Here is a 20,970-nt window from a genome sequence, read left to right as displayed (position 1 = left end):
AGCTTGCAAACAGCATATACTCTGATTCTAGCAGTTTGATATGCTATCATCTGCTATCACATCTGTTGTTCCCTGCCTTGATCAGGAAGGAGAGATAGGTAAAGAATTATTATTATTGTTGTTGTTGTTGTTGTCGTTGTCGTCATCCTTTGGGGTCTAAACAGCCAACTAAGAAGTGCAGGGGTAATCTCCTAAACATTCAATTTGAAATTAATCAAAATTTACCATAGAAGCCGTGTGGAGCATTTTAAAATATATATATAGAAAATATTCATAATCAATTTCAATAGTATATAAACGTCTTGTCACAGGGTTAGTAAAAACCAGGTCCAAGGAAGTTTTATTTTTTAAAGAAATTATCAAATATTCTGAAAAACACAATAATAATTCTTTCCCAAAACGCAGACATACACATGCACACACCATCAGAGGTGTGTGTCACTCTCAACCACGACCCACCTGTTTTTCCATTGAAAATTGCTAGCTTTGAATTGTCAAGACCAAAAATGCATGAAATGGCATTAATAAGCTTGGTGAAGTCTAATTCATTATCTCCCTTGGGATTTTCCAGCAACACCATGCCATCTGGGGAGAGAAGCACACAGCAGTAAGTCTAAGAAACTAAATTTGTTTTATTAATAGGTTATCAAGATTGCTACACCTATATTATGAACACATATACAAAACAAGCTACTTGAATAGCACAAGTAATAGATACTTATCAAGGAAGTATCTTCAACTCAATTACACAACAAAAAATAAAAATTCCTTCTTTAAAATTGACAAGTAGTAACCAACCATAGTGACCCAAAAGGTAAAGATGCCTAAAGCTGAAGTCCTTTTGAAATATTCTTGAACAGGCCAGGAACCAAAGATTTGTAAAACTAAATTCACAGGGCATGAGATATGATTTTTCTTGAACAGCACTGCCCCATCCCCAGTGCCCAATAGTACCTAAGCCACTTTAGAAACTGAGGAGACTTCTAAAAACAGCTTGTGACATGGCATGGGGGTCACATATTCAAAGAAAACGGTCCCACAGAGGATATTCAAACGCTTTGGATGAGCCCAGCAGCTCTCTGGGTCCTGACCACAATAATATAAATGCTTTGAATGAATGATTAAATTAATGGATGGATGAATAAAATAGCTATTTGTTTGGATATTATATTTAAAAGGCATTAGCGCTTTATCATTCATAGAGCCTGGACCCAGTTATAGATGATGGTCATAGATAGCACATTCCTGGACTAGTGAATTACAAAGATCAGTGGTATGCTAGTTGGTGATTTTATTGTGTCAAGATTTGTTGTGCGCTGTAGTAATTATTTATAAAGTATGCACTTATTATGCCTCTCCCCCATCCCTCAGCGTGTCATGGAAACCTGAACTAATGGGTTGTTTAGGAGCTAAACAAAACAGCAGTTAACCCAAAAACAAACCATGGGTTAACTGCTGGGTTGTTTAGCCCCTGGACTGGGTTTACACATGACACTCAACAACCTACGAACAAGCTGACCATAGTTGTTGAGTACAAGTGGAAGCGTCAGGCACATGGAAGGCAGCGTGCTCTCTCCTGGTCATACACAACAACCCATTGATTATTTAAACCATGGGTTGTCATTACATGTAAATCAGGTTATTATGTCTAGTCAGAAGTAAGCCACATAAAGTTCAGGCAAGTGGGTATAGGATTGCAGCCTAAATGAGGGTGGCTTTCATTAGCATTTGACACACAAATTGCTTATACAAATCTGGTATGTCCAATAGGCTCAGAGATAGTACAAATATGATATTTTCCATAGCCATATTCAACTTATTGCCAATAGTCAGGAATTTTACAAGTTGCGTGAAAAGTTACAGCCACCACACTAAAGTAGTCCCTAACATATCACATTGCAGCTCTTCCAAAAATACAGAAGCAGTTAAAAAGAAGTGGACAACAACTAAAAAAAAAGCAGTTTAATATATTCCTACCTTGCTCTTTACCATTAACACAGATGTTCAGATTGACATAAGCACATGCTGGCTCAATGCGATGATGTAAAGCGCCTTTGACTAGTGTAATTTCCAGTTCTGATCCCTTCAGCTAAACAAACAACAGTTACATGTTCTTAAAGGCACGTAAACCCTTTCCTCCTCAAAACTGTTACAACTTGAATACACTGCCAGGAATTATAATGAGAATATTTGCAACTTAACACCATTTCATAGCAAATAACTGTGTAGGGCAGCCCTCCCCAACCTGGTGCCCTCCAGATGTTTTGAACTACAACTCCTATCAATCCCAGACAGCATGATCAATGTCAGAGATGCTGGGAGTGGTAGTCCAAAACATCTAGAAGGTATTAGGTTGGGGAAGGCTCATGTAGAGTGCATTAGCAACTTTGGGAACATTGTATACTAACTTTCAAGGCTGCAAAACAATGAAGTGCAGAAAAGGAGTCTCCTCTTAAGAGGATGGCAGAAAGGAGTCACAGCTTGCATATGGTACATTGTATTCTGGCCACTAGGGAGCAATTGTTACAAGCCATTAAGCACCAAGAAACCAAGGCTGAATTAAAATTCCTTAACATTAGAGTGATATCACACACACACACACACACACAAAGCCTTATGGCCATCATACAAACATTAGGAAACATTTTTGCTGTGGTTGCACATGGAACTGTGGAAATTATAATTAAATCTATAGAAACACAGACATTTAAAGAAATTCGCAGGAAATAACTTTACTGGGAAGTATTTGTTGAAGATGAGCAACTACTCTTCAAAATGTAAAAGCCAGAAGTAATGGACTTAAGTTTGAATCATTTGATAGGAATATGACCATGGCTTAGCTGAGAGGAAGCAAAGTCCCCTCCTCGCCCAGTCTCTTAAGCCCACCCCCCTCAACAGCCTCTCCCAGGGGTGAGGTGGGCCTTCTGAACAATACGTGATGGTGTACCTGGGGCTGTTTTGGGAGGAAGAGGAGGAGGAGAGAGCCTCAAATCAGGGCAGACAGTTGGGATGTTTGCGTGCAATAATTCTCCTGTGTACCTTTGAAGCTTTATAACAAATCAAATACTGACAGAAATCAAAGCAAGCTTTTGGTATCATCTCAACACTTTTAAGCTTTTTAATATATTGCTTTATTTTCAAAAACTACCCATTGTTCAAGGTTTTCATACTGGAATATTGTCTTAGTCAAAAGCAACAGATGGACTTTTGACTACCTTGCTAAAAAGAAAACCTGCAGTATCCAAGACTCATCTATCCCATTTAGATCAGCCATCTGTACCTAGACAATTAAATTAATGTAGTATTTACTTTTGGGGCTGTTCTAGAATCCCAAGCATTTGTGCTCAATATCTAGCATTAATCTACTACCCCCACTGAATTACATGTAATTCTGTATTCATCGTAATACAGAGGAATGTCATCCACATATTCTGCTATTTTTAGTAGAATATGATATAGAATATGATACAGTGTTATCTGCTTGACTTTCAATACATCAATGTCGTATCAATTGACACTCAAATGCATTTTTCTGTTATTTGTGTACCTTAACAGAAACAGACGATTTCATTGACTATATCTTGTCTTCCAGAAAATCTCAAGGCATGCATTATCTTGTAGGATAGATCTACTACACTCAGAGTCAAGGCACAAAATGTATGATTTTTTTCATTCTTCAGTACTGTGCCACTCAGATAAAAGCATGCTATATTTGGCATGTGATCAGGTCATAGGCTTAGTTCATATATACATGTGTCAGCAACAGGCTTAATTTGGGAGAAGAATGGGCATATCTTTACCATGCAGTTAACTTAACTTAAGAACTCCATGTTCCATACCCTATGCCCAATCATATTGATCTATGTAATTCTTCCCTTTCAAAAAAAGAGATGTAGGGAGATAAAATGTAAATATGGCTTCTGTAAAATTTGGTGTTCATGTCAAGTGCCCAGCTCAAAAGCAACATCTGCAGGGTAGAAAGGATATACACCAGTAGTTGATTCACACATCCTTATTTTTAAACAAGGCCTAATCTAATTGGATGCAGCAGAAGTTATCCAGAAGTATAAAGATAAGATAAATTTGCAAAGAACGCACCTTTATAATAATATAAAATAATCTAGAATGTATACCAAAGATTAGGAAAGGTAGCACTACCAAGTCCAAGAGGATGCCAACATGGATAACAAGCAGTCAGTAAGGCATGAGTGGCGAGAAGACTTCCTCCCCTCCCCCCCCAAAAATAGAAGTCTTGGCCAAATGAGGACCATAAAAATAAAAAAAGAACAGAAGACAAGAGAAACATGCATACAAAAAGGCATACAAAAAAGAATTTAAGAAACATATGGCTGAAAATATTTAGAACCAACAATAAAAGTTCTTTAAATACATCAGAAGCAGGAATCTAGCTAGGGAGGTGGATGGATAGCTGAATGACAAGGAAATTAAAGATGTTCTAAGGGAGGATAAGGAGATTGCAGAGAAGCTGAATGATTTTTTTGTGTCCGCTTTCACTGCAGAAGATGTGGAGCAAATACTCATATCAGAATTCATATTTTCAAGAAGAGAAATCTGGGGAACTGTGGCAAATAGTGGGGACATGAGATCAAGTTATAGACCTTACTGATGAACTGAAAACGAACAAATTACCAAATCTAGATGGTACTCACATTCAAGAATTCTTAAAGAACTCAAATGTGAAACAATTGATCTTTTAATAAATATATGTAATATGTCCCTTAGATCAACCTCTGAAAAGAACACTGGAAAGTGGCTAATGTAACTGTGATGTTTCACTGTTGTAATATATATATATATATATATATATATATATATATATATATGTGTGTGTGTGTGTGTGTGTGTGTGTGTGTGTGTGTGTGTGTTTAGACTTTGTATGATAAGGCTGGTAATTAGTTAATTCTTTTGGGAAAGGGAGGGAGTGAATGGAATGTTGAAGTGAATTATGATAGGCTATTGGATTTGAGTGTGTGAAGGGGAACGACAGTTAAAAATCAGTTAGTAGTTGGTAGTTGAAGAGAGTCAGGGTCAGTCTGCTGAAGAGGATAGATTAATGTAGGGTCTGCGGTTTATTGTTTTGAGAATAAGAGGGACCAGGAGGAGTTAGAATAGGATTTTAGAGGGTAGAGTGGGCAAGAATACATAACATCTTTATTGTAACAACCAAGTACTGAAACAAATGAAGCTTGATAAAATGCATGAACTTACTTCTTGTTAAATCAAAGTTATTTTGTTTCACACTGGATTGGATTCTAAGTACCAGAGGTAAGGTACTGACATATATGGTGGCAGAGGTAAAGTAAAGGTGAATAAAAAGGTGCACAAAGTGCCAAGCTGGTTGCTGTGGGACCAAAAAGGGAACAGAAAATCACAGAACCAGTGGGAGAGTAAAAGGCAACGTCCAGAGGTGGGAACCAAAAGGAAGATTAATCCACAGAGTGGGCAGCCAACTGTGTTCATGGTTGGGATCCTTTAAAGAAAAAGGTAAAGAGAAGCCTCAAGGTGAATGGGTTGTGTGACAGTAACACCAATTTTTTAAAAAGGGATCAGGAGGGGGGAATTATAGGCCAATTAGTTTAATGTTTGTTCTAGGTATTTTGCTAAATATATGTCAGCAGGGCTTCTGCAAAGATTAAGTCCTGTCTCACTAATCTTTTAGAGTTTTTTGAAAGTGTCAGCAAGCATGTGGATAAGGGTGATCTAGTAGATACTGTGTATCTTCCAGATTTCCAAAAGGCTTTTGACGAAATCATTTGATTAGTACAATGCCTTTCTACCAAGAAGAATGGTAGAATACCAGTTGGTTGAGAATAACAGCTTCCCATAGGCATCTGGTTGGCCATTGTAGGAAACAGGATGCTAGAATAGATAAGCCATTGGTCTGATCCAGCAGGGATCTTCTTATGTTCTTATAAATGCCTTCCACCATGCAATGGTCTTTGCTTGCCTACCCTTGCTTGTCCAGGAAGTTGTGAAACCAGCCATAAAAGTTAGAGGGCTACTATGCCAAACTTCAATTGAAGCAGAAAACGATGCTCCTTGAAAAAAATATGCCGCATAGCAAGACATACAACGTAAATCAGGAATGGGAAAAGGTTGAATGTCAGGACCACAATCCAAATGGGTACACACTTAAGAGCATGTAGGGATGTAGCATGTAGCATGAATTCAGCCAAAGCCGGAACTGAATGTTTCTGGTTCTTCCTGAAGTGAAGTGGGCTTTTCTCCAAAGCCACCAGAACTGAATCTCGCCCAGAATGAGGCTCTGTTTGCAATTCAGCTTCAGAAAAGCAGACAACGAGTCTCCAAAAATAGTGATTTCCCGCCTGCCCCCAAATACTGATGAGCGGGGAAGGAGCGTGTGGGGTTGACTGATTGATAGTCACCTTCCATTTTAGCTATGCTTCTGTGAGAACTTCCCAGTCCACCAACCCTGAAAGCCTGAGGAAACAATTCAGCCAGCTACAAATTGGCTAAGTGATTGGTTAAAGAGGTTCACCGCACATTTGTCAAAGGCTACAGAGTATAAACCAAGAAGGGTTTACTCTGCCCTTTGTCTTAGTCTTCATTTGGTTTCATTTTGACTCCGTCTTACTTTTGGATTATAACTCTCAAGATTACAGTTTGGACCATGTCCTATTGGAAGACCTGTGTGTAGAGACAGCTGTAAGCAACTTTTATTATTCTTTCCCTGTAGTACAGTTTCCAAAAGTTACTCTGATTTTGTATGCCTTTTATTCCCTTTTTTCATAAATAAACTTATCACTTATTTCAAGGATTGTGTGTATTCCCTTAGGACAAAATCCAGAATCTCCTGCTTGGTTCTTGCTATTTAAAGTATCAGACCTAGGCTTTAAAAGATGAGTGTTCTTGCTTCATAAGCCTTAGGAGTGTCCTGTAAAGTCTGAGAGTCCCATGGTTCAAGTGGACATAAAAGGGGATGGCAGCCTACTTTGCTGGGTTATTGTTCAGCACAAGAAACCTTTTGTCCCTGCCTACATTGCTGGGAGTCAGGGCAATGGCAATTCTCTTTAACATTCACATTATTATTATTATTATTATTATTATTATTATTATTATTATTATTATTATTATTATTGGTTGTTATTTTGCATGAATGCAGTTTAAATGGGGAAAATAAACCAGAGGCAATCTTGTGCTAATTTCTCTTTAAATTTATCCAACAACAAAACTCCAAACTGCTATTTAGACTTGGGGAGTCAAGAAAACACTGTTTCAAATAAGCAAAGGCAGCAACAGCTGCTGAAATGGAAGTATCCAAAAAAGTTTGGGTAGATAAACAGCACTAATACCCTGCAAATCACAGCCTACAACTAAAATCTGCATCGAAGTAGCCTCTTGAACACGATGAGCATCTATAAGAATTATGCCTTTTCATGTAAGGGTGTTGTTGCACCACGTCCTGCTTGTGTTTCCCTGGTCAACAGCTGGCTGGCCACTATGTGAACAGAGTGCTGGACTAGATGGACCCTTGGTCTGATCCAGCATGGGGCTCTTCTTATGTATGAAGAGCATATGAATTCAACAACACAAACAGTCAAAAGGGCAATCTGCTTTCACCAGGTTTATTTTAAATCTTTTAGAAATGACTAGTGGAAATACAGAAAACAATTTAAACCATGACTAAAAAGAAAGAGTCTAGTGCTGGGTATGTAAAACCACATGAACTAATTTTAAAAGAACCCTTGGATGATTCACTGACTTCTTGAACTTAAAGCTTGTTATACAATATGAACATCTGAAATGGATATAGCGAGCCTGGTCCAATAAACATTTAATGTAAGCAATGCATTATTCAGATAATGGGCTAGGTGAATATTCTCTAAAGGATTCATGTTTGTTCTTACCTGGGTTTTTTCTTGAATAAGCACTTCTTTTGAGGTAGGCACTGGGTATGGCTTCAAGGCAGCCTTTATTGTTGCAAAAATGAAGTCTGTGTGCTCCTTAATAACAGTTTCAAGGTAATCACCTTCTGGATGTGCATGGTAATATACTGTAATCTCATCAGTAGGAACAAGATTGCGCTGTAATAAAATCAACAACACCAGTGAGTATCAGCCATCTTTTGCAACCAAAAAGAAAAAACACACACCCTATTTTGGTTATTATCAGGACAAAGTAACATGTTAACTAGCCCAGCATGATTATAAAATAAAAATCATGGAAGCAGAAAAGGATTTAACTGTATATCATTATCACAAGAATTTTTATTTGTAGTTGTAGAATGATGTTCTAAAAAACAAGCTCAAAAATGCACTACCCAATAAAAACAAAAACATGTTTTACAGTGTGCAATTGGGCTTTATAAAAAATAAAAACTGCATTTAACTAAAATTGTTAACAAATGTTATTCTCAGATTAAAAATATTAACAAAATTAATGTTTTTCTGTTCTGGGTGAATTTGTCTTCATTTTGGATTGAGTACTGAAGATTATTTATAGGTATTGTTATCTTAATGCAATGAGAAAAGTCACCTGCACACACAATTACTTATGTCATGCTCAATTTTTATCCTCTTTTCTATTCTCCTTTTATAGTCATCTGTTCTCTATCTACATTCCCTGGACTTCTACCTACCCCCAAACAGACTATACCTTCAATACTTTCCTATTATGTTAAAAGTATTGATCTTTCCTGTCTTTCCAAAGCTATGTTGTTATTATGATCTCCCTAAAGATTTTGTTTCTTGCAATATTGTAGCTGATTTAGCAAGAACTATATAGTTTACAAAAGCAAAATAAAAACAAAAATCCATTATGATAGAACAGGACAAGAAAAAAAGCCTTCTAAGGCAAACTAGTAGGTTCCTGTGGTTTAAGAATGTGTTCCCAACATAATCTTACATCCAGTTCATGGTTGCTCTTGCCAGTTAATTTGATGGCCAATGGACTGGCAGTAAGCAACACTAATCTGTGTAGCAAGACTAAAGGATTAGATCAAAGAATGCATTGCCTTCTTTTTAACAATTCCTCCTAAGCCTTAAAATCTAACAACTGATTCACGTGTTCCTTTTTCACTCAGGTATAAATAGTACCATCAGTTGTGAAGACCATATATGCCTTTAAGTGGCCAACAAACCCTGAAGCGGCAACTGGGAAAGGATTGGACCCCTGCTTCAGTGCTTATTGCAGAGAAACCCAACTATGGTATTCATGGCTGATGGCATCTTACTTGTATTCTGAAATTCAAACTCAGTGTCTTTTTTTCATACTAAAATATTTGAAGTAAAGTGTGAATTGGCCCCAAGAATCTCAACAGCCTCCAGCTACCGATCGATCATGTACTTTACATCATCATCATCATCATTTAGAGAGTGCCTCAGATGACAGGCGCTGTAAAATTATTAACAGTGTAATCCTATACATGTCTGCTCAGGAGTCTCATTGAGTTCAATGCACTGAAAGTTTCTGGCTTACTTCCAGGTAAGTGTGCATAGGATTGCAGCCTTAAGAACAAATGCTACCTGCAGACTTATAATCTAAAACAAAGGCTAAGAGCCAAAGAACTGTGTAACGGTGGCCCTAAGATGACTTTTGGTTTGTGTGTCTTAAACAGCAGCCTATGCCATACAGCAAACCACTTTTGAACCAGAGTAAATTTTCAAAGAATAGTTTGGGGACAGGAGTGCAATGCTCAAAGGGGAAACAGTCAAAAATCCCACTGAGCATACGCAAGCCCTTGGGTGCTCTTTGGACCACAGACATAACTTTCAGATGCAGAATTGCTTATAGTGCAATTGACTTTGGTTTGGGACGTTTGGGACCAATCCATTCATAGACATTTGAGGAGTTGTGCTAAGCCACTCACTTGTGTTTGATTTCTCTGCAAAGGACTCACTGGGTTTGCCCTTACATGATATTCTACAGGATTGTCTGTGTTCTAATAAATTTCTTGCTAACTGAGTTGCCCTTGCCCAGATGTGTGAGCAGAGTTAACTGCCTGGTTGTAAGTAGTGAGACTCGGGTTACATTTTATAACCCAATATTATTACAAGGACAATTATAACAAGATGGCCACAGAAGTGGGGAGGGGGGTTGTGGTGGAACTTGCTGTATTTCCAGCTTTACTGACCTTCTTTCTAAGCTTTTGGATGCGATTTATTACTTCACGTGCAACGCCTTCATCAACCATGGACTGATCAGGAGTAACATCCAGGAGGACCAAAACCTAGCAATAAAATAAGCAGTTGCCATGAAACAAAGTGATAAATCAAACACAGTCTTCATAGAGAAGTGATTTTGGATTACAAGAAGAGAACTCATTTTTATAAGTCATTGATTATTGATCATTTATCCTTCATGGTTCTTATGAACTTTTGCACTATAGAGACAGACAAGCACATGACAATAGCTAACACCAACAACGATTATTTCAGCCCATTGGACACGGTTATGCAAGGATTGCATTCATTCTTCCCACAATGGAGCAGATATGGGAAGATGCATGCTTCATCTGCATCGTTTTTCACCCTATGTGAGCAGACAATGCAGATGGGGAGGACCTAAACACACTGAAGATCTTTGGGTTTTATCTAAGCATGGCTCCTTGAAAGTACAATGCCCACCCCACAGGTCTAAACCTCCACCTAAGTGTTACTTCAATGCGTCCTGGTGTCTCAGGCAAATACTCCAAAATGGGATCTACATTGCAAATTAGGAGACAATGATCCATAGGAGCCGGTGCTAAGAATGTGTGGATCCCCCACCAGCTCCGATTACTAGATTTAGTACCTGAGAATCAGAATGTGCTTCAAACTGAGCAGATCCTCCTGTAGCCTGGTCAAAGGTGTACATCAGACGGAGATCTTCTTCATGCAGTTCATGCCCTTCTACAACAATGGTGCCTGATTCATTTAAACAAGACAATTATCTAGTTAAGATTAAAGCAAAGTGTTCCAAGCTCTGAACAATCTGCAATTATTTAACATTCAGATATATTGCTGCTCTCTCTCTCTTTCACTTGAATAGTAACACACATGTCAGCACGTCTCTGATCTTCTTGTGTTACCCAGTTTTCCCCCTAATTAACCTTTTATCATTCAAGTAGTTTATTTTATTCAGCATTAGACAAACCTTAAACTACTTTGTTAATTTGGAATTCTGGAAAATCAATTATCTTTAATATCTAAAACTTGAACATAGGTGTTATATTCTATAAGGCTTGCAATTTATGTGCCAGACTTATATACTTTAACTGCCAAATTCTTTTCAGCAATGTCTGCTCAAGTAAGCACCCTTTTATACTCCTAAATTTGGGCATTTCCCCTTTTGTGTGCTACACTTTGCATTTGTAGTTGAGGAATGTTGTATTGTTATCAAATTTCTCTAACTTAAGAAACTTTGACCTTTTAAGACCAGGAGCTGCAAAGCAACCATACACCAACAATTAAAGAACAGATTTAATTGCAGCTTTTAAAGCTCAGCTAAAAACATTTCTTTTTCCTAAAGCTTTTAAAACTTGATGTTGCTCGGACTTTATACTGTTATACTGTTAGTTTTACCCTACCCTGTGCCTGTTTACCCTACCCAGTGCCTGTTTGCATTCTCTTCCCCTCCTTATCGCTCTACTATGATTTTAATAGAATGTAAGCCTATGCGGCAGGGTCTTGCTATTTACTGTTTTACGCTGTACAGCACCATGTACATTGATGGTGCTATATAAATAAATAAATAATAATAATAATAGTTCTATAGAACAACATTTGCAAATAGTTCCTACAATAGATTCAGAACCTAGAAGGAATTTGGTTAGGTCACAGGTGAGGATTCTTTCACTCCACTTCGTTTCTTCACTCCACTCCTCAAGATCTATATTTGTGACCTAGTGTGCTTCTGTGCTGTGTTTTAGTGATAGTGCGGAGTCTTCTTAAGGCCATAATCAGTGAGAGCTCTAGGTTTTTAAGCCCCCTCTCTCAGTGAGTCTGCCTTCTCACTGCCATTGTCACCAGCTGCTATTGTTCCTCATCCCTAGCACTACTACCACTTGCTTGAGAGACAGAAGGCTAGTCAGGAAGTAGGCATTAGCACCTACTGCTCCTCCTTCTCACCACAGAGGCAGGTGAACAAGCAGGTCGCATGATGAAAAGTAGGAACAACCCAGGAGGCTCTTGTCAGGGGGCCCCTTCTGAGAAGTGAGCCCTTAGCAGATGCCCAACCTACCATTAACCATAACGCAATCAGCCTTCTAAGATTGAACTTGTAAGAACATAAGAAGAGCCTTGCTGGATCAGACCAAGGGTCCATCTAGTCCAACACTCTGTTCACACAGTGGCCAACCAGCTGTTGACCAGGGACCAACAAAGCAGGACAGGATTCCACAGCACCGTCCCACCCATGCTCCCCATAAATGGGTGTATACAGGCTTACTGCTTCTGGTACTGGAGGTAGCACACAACTATTAGGGCTAGTAGCCATTGATAGCCTTCTCCTCCAGGGATGCATCCAACCCCCTTTTAAAGCCATCCAAATTGGTGGCCATCACTACATCAGTTTCCAAAAAGCCACTCTCTCCTCTTCCCTATTAAGATTTCCCTGGTGGCAACGGCAGCAGGAAAAATGGGTTGTGGGGGCTCTGTTAGGGCCTTGAGACTGCTACAATCAGGCAGAGTACCACAGACACATGGTTGTGTTGCAGATGTGCATGCACATTCATTGCATGCACAGAGGGCGGGACTCAACAATAGGAACCGTGGTCCCCATGTTTTCTAATACCCTGGATGCTGCAAGAAATGTTTGCTGCAACCTCTTTGGCCTGAGGTCCCATTAAGAAACTTCCTGTTTCCACCATGAAGAAAGTACCAGCGGCAAACAGAGGGGGGTGACAGTGGCAGTGGGGGTTGACAGGGCTCATTACAAATAGGGCCTAAGTTTGGGACCCCATCCATAATTGCCCTGGCTACCACTAGGCAAAAGTACAGAAATGGGAGTGGCAGGAGAAAACCTTGGCCCCATCATGCTTTCCAACAATGACACAGAGGCTTAGCTGAGAATATGGCAAACTCAAACACTGGATTTTAGCAGAACCCATTCAAAAGGAAAACAGGAGGCGCTAGCCTAGCACTGCTACGCTATGGTTCACATATCCTATCTGCAACTCTTCTAGTTTCTGAAAGAATATTTGAAGTGAAGTATTCCAAGTGTTGAAAATGTGTGTATCATCTAAAGGACACCCAAAACTGCCACAAGTAGACAGTATGTTTAAACTTTTTACACTTTTTATATTGTATTTTGTATTTGTGTTTTAACCTGTTGGTTGTTTTATGATGGTTTTAATTTTTGTGAACCGCCCAGAGAGCTTCGGCTATTGGGCGGTATAAAAATGTAATAAATAAATAAATAAATAAATACTTGTGGCAATTTGGATAATTGTGACTAAGCAGTTCCAGAAACATTTTCTGGTTTTGCAGGACTAAGTTAACCCTTCTCCCCTTTGCAGTTATTCTCCACTATGCTTATGAAATTTATGAACATTTGGTAGTATACTAACTGGAGAAATATATTCAAGCAGCTAAATGGATTGGCTTTTGGGTCAGCTTCTAAGGTCAGCCCCAATACACCTTTCTGACAAAACACTAACCTGTCTTCTGGAATTCTTCCAACTGCTCGCTTGTCAGCTCCTTGATAGCAGCCGCAACAGATTTAAAGGCACCTTTCAGACGCTTCCCAAGCACCATGTGATCAGGCTCTGCTCTCAGACGGATTCCATACTTATCTTTATCAGTCGATAATGTCACCTGCCGGACATTAAGTTCCTGAACGTTTTTGAGTGGGTTTTATTGGTTTTTTTAAAAAAGAGGAAATAAAAAATAGTTAGAAAAAGAATCATCACAGTGATGGTTAACAAATCAGAAACAAATAACCTTTTTTTACATGCTGAATGGCAAACTATTAATTAGAACAGGACAAACAAGTCTAATACACTGATTTGCATGTGCTGAGGTTCTAATAGCATGATTAATTGAGTTTATAGTATTGTGCTATGTAAAAATACTTTGTTATTCTGAAGACTCAGTCTGAAGTTACCAAGTCTGCAAGAGCAGCTATGCAACCCTCCAACTACACAATATCTAAGTATTATCCAAACATCCTTACCTATTCCTGTCCCCTGAGTTTGACATTTAAAGTTCCCAGTCTAACTCAACTGAAGGTTCCCTTGCTCCAGAAGTGGTACAACTCTGGAATCATTCCCATTTCATTCTACCCTTGTTTTCCGCTTTCCACTTGAGCAATCCCCAGTCACTTTTAGGCAACAAGTTTCATGTAATAAGTCATAATTAATAATCGACATTCCTCTATAACTAAGAATTAGCCTAATGAAAAGTTGGATGTTACAATTGTGCAAGCCATTACAACAGGAGCTGGTCCATTAAAATACACTACCTTTACTATTTTGCATTTGACAGTTGTTCTAGTATATACCTGATATGATGTCATTGCTCTTAGGAATCCTGGGAGACCTTTTGTCTGGCCAAACAAACACGCATACAATATTATAAAGAGTTTCATGTCTTTTATGAGTCATTGAGGTATAAGAATCCGATACATGAAACCACACAAAGGGTCACTCTGTCTAGAAGGCCACACTCTAATCTCTAAAATAGATAAAGGTCTCAGTTGGCTCAGTTTCTGAAACGGAAGACTAGTTCACAATCAGCACTCTAAAGCAATGCTGAGCTGAAAGCTATTTACTAGTACAGGCTAATCAAAACCTTTCATATGTTTTCTTCCCATTGCATGTATTTCTTAGACAGGATAGTCTACACATTACTCCCTTTCATCTACATTTTAATCAATTGTGAAAGCATACTTGGCCTTAGAATCAAAGAGCATGCCAACAGACACCTGACAAGGTTTTAGACAAGTAAGTGGGCAGTCTTGCATTTCCATCTGCCCCATTCCAAAGGGACACACATGTCTTCTCCACATGCATAATCCTTCATAAGCAGGCCACTGACATACCCCCACTACCCCCCCCCCCCCAAATGGTTATTTAGACTCCCTCACTTCAAGAGGAAACTCAAGGAAAATCACAAAATACTTATAAATGCCTTTACATTTCTGTGGCACCAAAATCCCAAACTGCCTTTTGAATTCAAGGGAACTGAATGAACAAGTTTGAGAGGTTTGCAAGAGAAGCTATGGAATATGCAACTCTCCAAACATGGGTAGAAATGACCCCTTCAGATTGCTGCACAGTCAACAACTGTACTAAAATGCTGCAAGTCAAAGCATGTTCATGATTTTAACATTAGTAGCAATCATAAATACTTAATACTGAAAAATTATGGTCAGTGTCTACTGCATTAGATAATTTATCCTGGCTATAGAGCTCCAGCTGTTGGGAGGTAAAGAAATATAATAAATAAATAAATAAATAAATAAATAAATAAATATTTAGCTAGATTTTTCTATTTTTCTGAGATCTTTTATATGTAGACAACAGTTGTGATTAGTATAGACACCTTTTCCCTCAATTTAACTAACGCCTGATCAATCCTTACTTACAAGTAGATCTTGCTCATCACAGTCATAGTTTAGTGAAGATTGTTCGATTTGTGGGGTTATGAAGCACATAAAATTTTGCTCAGAATCAGATCTTGCTGTTGACACTTAAAAACAAACCTGCTAGTGACAGGCTGTATTTGACCTTTTAAAAATGGCAATTTCTGTCATGCCAACTGAGAAAAAACATTTTTTTAAAATGAGGACTAGTTACGACTCTGAACTATTTTTACATGTATTTACTTTTGTTTAGACCCCACTTTTCAACCCAGGCTGGCTGCCTAAGTACTTCCAGCACTTTGTATGATACAAAAATGGCACTTGGGAGTGGCTGAAAGATTGCGAAGGTGCAGCATCTCACTGGCCCTGTTCAGACAACATGCTAAACCACACTGCTTAACCACAAAATGGTTAATTGAATGCATGCATTCTGTTAACCATTTTGTGGTTAAGCAGCATGGTTTAGCATGTTGTCTGAACGGGGCCTATGGGTCATTCTCAAGGGCAGACTACCAGTATGTGCTCTTGTGCTTCTTTACTGGTCAACAAGACATCCACCTGAGCACAAATACATAAAAGGTCTTGTTCTCAACAATGCCTAAAGCTCTTCCATCTTACCTCAAGTATATACTTTTCCAAGGACCTGATATCTTCCAATGCCTGAGGATCCTGATGGATAACCACCACCTCTTTCAGAGGATACTGAAATTAAATTGAACATCATCAGTCTGGGGAGAGAGAGAAAACCAAGGTCTGCCGCAAATTGTAATATTGTCTATTTAAAATATTTCCTTGTAATCCATTTTCTGCAACTTATTGATTTACTTCTGCTTTTTTTCTGACAGAGCCAATAAGCGCTTATGGGATATTGATGTAAAAGAAATTAAACAACATCTTACCTTTACTGGAATAGTTTTCCGATCTCTGATTACCCGCCCAAGCTCAATAACAGATTGCATCCGGGAAACTGCACTTTCTATGTTTTTGTCAATCAGATCTTCCCTAGATTCAGAAGGAAAAAGAATACTGCAACTGTTTGCATATATTGGGGAAATTCCTTTAAAAATTATATTCTACCTTTTAAAGGTGACTGAAAAGAAGAAAAAACGTTCCTTGAACCCTCTTGTAGGTCAGACGTTTCAAAAACAGCATGTTTGATTAACTGTTGTAAAAGTGAGAGCTGGTGTGGGAATGGATAGAGCAATAAAATCTGGAATTTTAGATATCACAGTTCTGAACATCCTGCTCAGCCATAAAGCCAGGTAGCTCAGACTAACCCATTCACTTGCAGACTAACGTATCCCACAAGGTTATTGGAATAACCCTGTTTTATTAGGCTTTAGGTACCAAAGAAGACTCTTTTATTCTCTCAGGCATTTAGCATTTTAATGCCGTTTTTAACATTTTGTTGCCAGTCAGTTGCCGACATTCCTGTTGGCCTCCTCTCACTATTATTTTAGTGTGTGTTTTTACTGTATAGTTTTTAAAATGTTGTTGTTAGCTGCCCTGGACGTTGTTTTACTGATAGTGAAAAGAAGTGGTTAAATAAAATAAAGATGAATAAATAAAATATGGTCTCAGATATTCCAATATGAGCTTCCTAGAGGAAAGGCTACATAAAAGTGTGCTTAGTAATAGTTACTCAGTTATCTCAAACACAAACAACAATTTTGTAACAGTAAATATTCATTTGGAGCTTATAGTTTTTAAAAAACAAAAACAGTTCACCCTACAAGAAACTGGATACACTTTCCTGTCATACATTGGAGACAAGATAAATAACAAACTAAAAACACAAAATCCGTACTGCTCAACAAGAAAATAAAGTAAGATTTAAGTATTCAGGCTGCTGACCATGAGATGTGCAGTCTCACTCATTCCTGGGCAAGCATTATACGGAGTGGGGATGGGGAGAAATGGGATACCAACTCAGTAATTGCTACAACGCTCTTGGGAGGAGCAAAGACCTGCTTCATTCCAGACTAGCTATTAAAAAATACAAATAAATAAAGTCAACGACAAAGCCAGTCAAGTTACAGTATTTATTTATTTTTTTAAAAGTAATTTACTTTTACAAATCACAATGATCTTTTGTATCACTAATTGCAGAGAACAAGATTACACCTGGGACTCAAGAAATTAAGTTACAATTCTATAAATAACTGAAGATCTTTCTAATGTGCCTTATGTAATACCAGTTCAAGGGCATCCATAATGACAATGTACATTCTGTGTTACAGACAAAACCATATTTCTACACTGCAAAAGTCCACAGCATGGATAGAAGAGATTTAACAGCTTCTTTTAAATAATTGTTTGAGTTGTCAGAAGATAATGCCTTTAGCTGTCTTAATTAATGTCACAGAAGCATAAAACACTCAAATGATAAATCCCAGAAAAAAGTGACAATCAGAAAAAATTCAAAGCAAAGCAAGTCCTTTTCGCCAACCACATTTATGGAAAAAAGTGTTTGGCTCCAGATGTTTGTCCAGACAGACAAACTGTAACATGGCCAGAATGTTAAGAAGTCAACAGAGAAACAAATTTTCCTCCTTTTCCTCCTCAGGACCAAAAGAAGAATGTAATCTAAAGGAATTAATTACCATGTCCCTTTTCACAGCTGTTGCTTTCCTATTATTTATCCACTACCCCATGCCAGACACTCCTTTCCAAAAAGCTTCATTCAGATTGGTTTACTATGTCATCGCAATAGACTGACGATTCCTTTTAGCCTACAATTCAGTATCAGGTCCGGGTATTGGAAGAAATTGTACAGCAATGCAAAAACACATTCATACCACAGCAGATCCTGTAGAATTGTTACAACTAGGTTTGGAAAAACAGCTTTAAAAAAAACCCTAATATTTGACCTTATATTTAAAGCATAATAGAAGGGGCTTGTTTCCAGGGTTAATTTTAGAAGATCCAAAGCCCCACTGAGCAAGCAGCGAATCCCATGAGTGCAACAAAACCAACAAAGCACACCCACTCCATACTGTTCAAAGTCCGCTCCTGGGTCAAAAATGGAATAAGAATATAAGAGCCATGCTGGATAAGACCAAGGATCCTTCTAGTGCAGCATTCTGTTCACACAGCACCATGTACATTGATGGTGCTATATAAATAATAATAATAATAATAATAATAATAATAATAATAATAATAATAATAATAATCCAGCTGTTAACGGGAAACCAATAAGCAGGACATGAGTGCAACAGCACCCTCCCATTCATCTTCCCCAGCAATGGGTGTACATAGGCATACCGCCTCTGATACTGAAGGTAGCATAGAGCCATTGATAACCTTCTCCTCCAGGAATTTGACAAGCCCCCTTTCAAAGCCATCCAAATTGGTGGCCATCACCATGACTTGTGGCAGTGAATTCCATAGTTTAACTATGCACTGTGTGAAGAAGTGTTTCCTTTTATCTGTCCTGAACCAATCAGATCCATGGGATGACCCTGACTTTTAGTATTATGAGAGAGGGAGAAAATGATCAGCCCAGGTCTCAAGCAGTGCTAATTTCACTTTTCTCCCACCCACTCCTGTCTTCCATAACAAGTTAATGAACAATGCAATGTCAGCTGCTGGTTGACAGAGCTGGAATGGAATGTTACGCACATGCATGACTTTTCTAGTGAACCAAGGTTTTGCCTCCCCCAACGCAATGTTCTTGGCCCATGATGTCAGTCCAAGCCATTGAGGTGGGAAAGGCTGCTGCCCACCCCTTCACATTTTCCCCCAGTGTCTGGTCTGGATGACTGTCTCAGTCAGGCTATCAGGGATCTTTCCCTTTGCCACACACAGCTTTGCGTAAAGCTGTAGCCAATTAAAAGTTGTGGGCATTTACTCCAGTTCCCTTAGTACTGTAATTATTGCTCTCCTATCCCACCCCACTCCCATGCTGCAGATACAACATATTTTCTACCACTTATCCTTACATAGAGGAAAACAAAAATTAAAAGCTTAAACCACTCCTATCCAAATTTCTGCCATGTACCTGTCATCTCCTGCAGCATTGCTACTGCCCTTGTCTAAGCTAGGCCCAATAACAACCAACTAGTTCAGTGACCTCCAAACTTCCACAATCCATCAATGAAAATTCATGAAGAACCACAAAAGATATTGCAAAATGCAAAATGGCTCTAATTTAAACACCAGACCAGATCTCGGCCACCCACTGCAATAAAGGAAGTTCCTCACCTCACTTGAGGAAGCATGAGGTAGTGAATGCTGTCAGTGTTCTTCTCCTGAACACAGGCTGGATCAATAAGAGTCTTCAAATTCTGGTACATCAGTTCGGTGATAAATGGAGTATAAGGTGCCTGAAATGACAATTCTATATTACTTCATCAATCTGATGCATGTTCTGTATTTTCAACAAGCTACAAATTCTACTCAGATGGCTGTTAAAGCCCATATATTTCCTGTTACTGGAAAAACATTGTCTAGAAGTCAAGCGTTCCTTCACATGCCTCTGCCAAAATGTAATATTGGTATTTGACATTTAAAATGTGCAATTGAATTCTAGCAGGAGAGTTCAATCAGGAAATTGTTTCCAGTTGAACAGCTTCCTCTGGGGAATTAAAATAACCAAATTACAAGCTTTAGTACCACCTGATGTCTGTATATTTCCAAGAGACAATAAAAGGCCTTTCACTTGATCTCTTTACAGACAAGCATTCAAAGCACAGAGAGGCCCACCTCAGAGTCCACAGAAGCAAGCATTTACCAATGTCTCTAAACTACCTAGATCCCTGTAGAGACCAGGAATGAAAGGACATCAATAGCATTCAAGCCCAGAATTGTAGCAGGCACCGCCCAAAATCCTATTCCTTTAAATCAGGAAACAGATGCCCTTCAAGTTGTGTTGTAGACCATGCTGATGGATGCCTTTCACAAATATGCCTCCTACAGCATTTGGAAGGAAGCACTTACATAGAAATTGCTTTTACTATATCTGGTCTAATCAGAGCTATGCTCAGGAAAGGAGAAGTCTCTGCCAGCATCCTGAAAGATCTGAATCTTATCGATCACCAACTAACTCTGCTTTTGTTTGGTTTTTCCTTCTCAGATCTTCTAGGAGCTCCAAGAAAACACTGCTTTCTCATTATAGGCAGCATGGCAGCTGAAGATACAGCTAAGTGAGTGTGGACATAGTCAGCAACAGGAGACTAGTAGGAAGAAGATACACACATACTTTTTTAAAAACCACTGGGGATGCACTAGACAATATTGCAGGTGTATTTGTTAACTTCAGATTTCAAAGTGCCAGGGAGGGAACCTTCTCTGTGTTGAATGCCAGCCTGTCTACAAAGTCAGGAGATGTGTTTAAAAAAAGAAGTAAAGGAGATATTCACAAAAACTGGATTCTGTCCCTGTTGCCACAATCTGGGCTCCAGCAGAATCACTGCATATAGTGCC

General features: G+C 38.6%; 2 protein-coding genes across 2 annotated transcripts in view; both read right to left on the bottom strand.

Moving 5' to 3' along the window:
- Positions 1–20,970, bottom strand: part of NOL8 (nucleolar protein 8) — a 501,501-nt gene that overhangs the window by 311,281 nt on the left and 169,250 nt on the right. The window lies entirely within an intron of this gene.
- IARS1 (isoleucyl-tRNA synthetase 1) overlaps positions 1–20,970 on the bottom strand; it is a 101,251-nt gene that overhangs the window by 15,667 nt on the left and 64,614 nt on the right. The window contains exons 24-32 of the mRNA XM_063121209.1: positions 19,750–19,871; positions 16,443–16,545; positions 16,162–16,245; positions 13,619–13,793; positions 10,774–10,886; positions 10,115–10,210; positions 7,890–8,066; positions 1,978–2,089; positions 460–585 (exon numbers count right to left, since the gene is read on the bottom strand). Coding sequence (XP_062977279.1) covers positions 460–585; positions 1,978–2,089; positions 7,890–8,066; positions 10,115–10,210; positions 10,774–10,886; positions 13,619–13,793; positions 16,162–16,245; positions 16,443–16,545; positions 19,750–19,871 — 1,108 coding nt within the window. The remainder of the gene's footprint in view (positions 1–459; positions 586–1,977; positions 2,090–7,889; positions 8,067–10,114; positions 10,211–10,773; positions 10,887–13,618; positions 13,794–16,161; positions 16,246–16,442; positions 16,546–19,749; positions 19,872–20,970) is intronic.

The sequence above is a fragment of the Elgaria multicarinata genome, chromosome 3 (genome assembly GCF_023053635.1).
Source record: "Elgaria multicarinata webbii isolate HBS135686 ecotype San Diego chromosome 3, rElgMul1.1.pri, whole genome shotgun sequence".
Taxonomy (NCBI): domain Eukaryota; kingdom Metazoa; phylum Chordata; class Lepidosauria; order Squamata; family Anguidae; genus Elgaria; species Elgaria multicarinata.
This window is presented reverse-complemented; position numbering and strand designations above follow the sequence as displayed.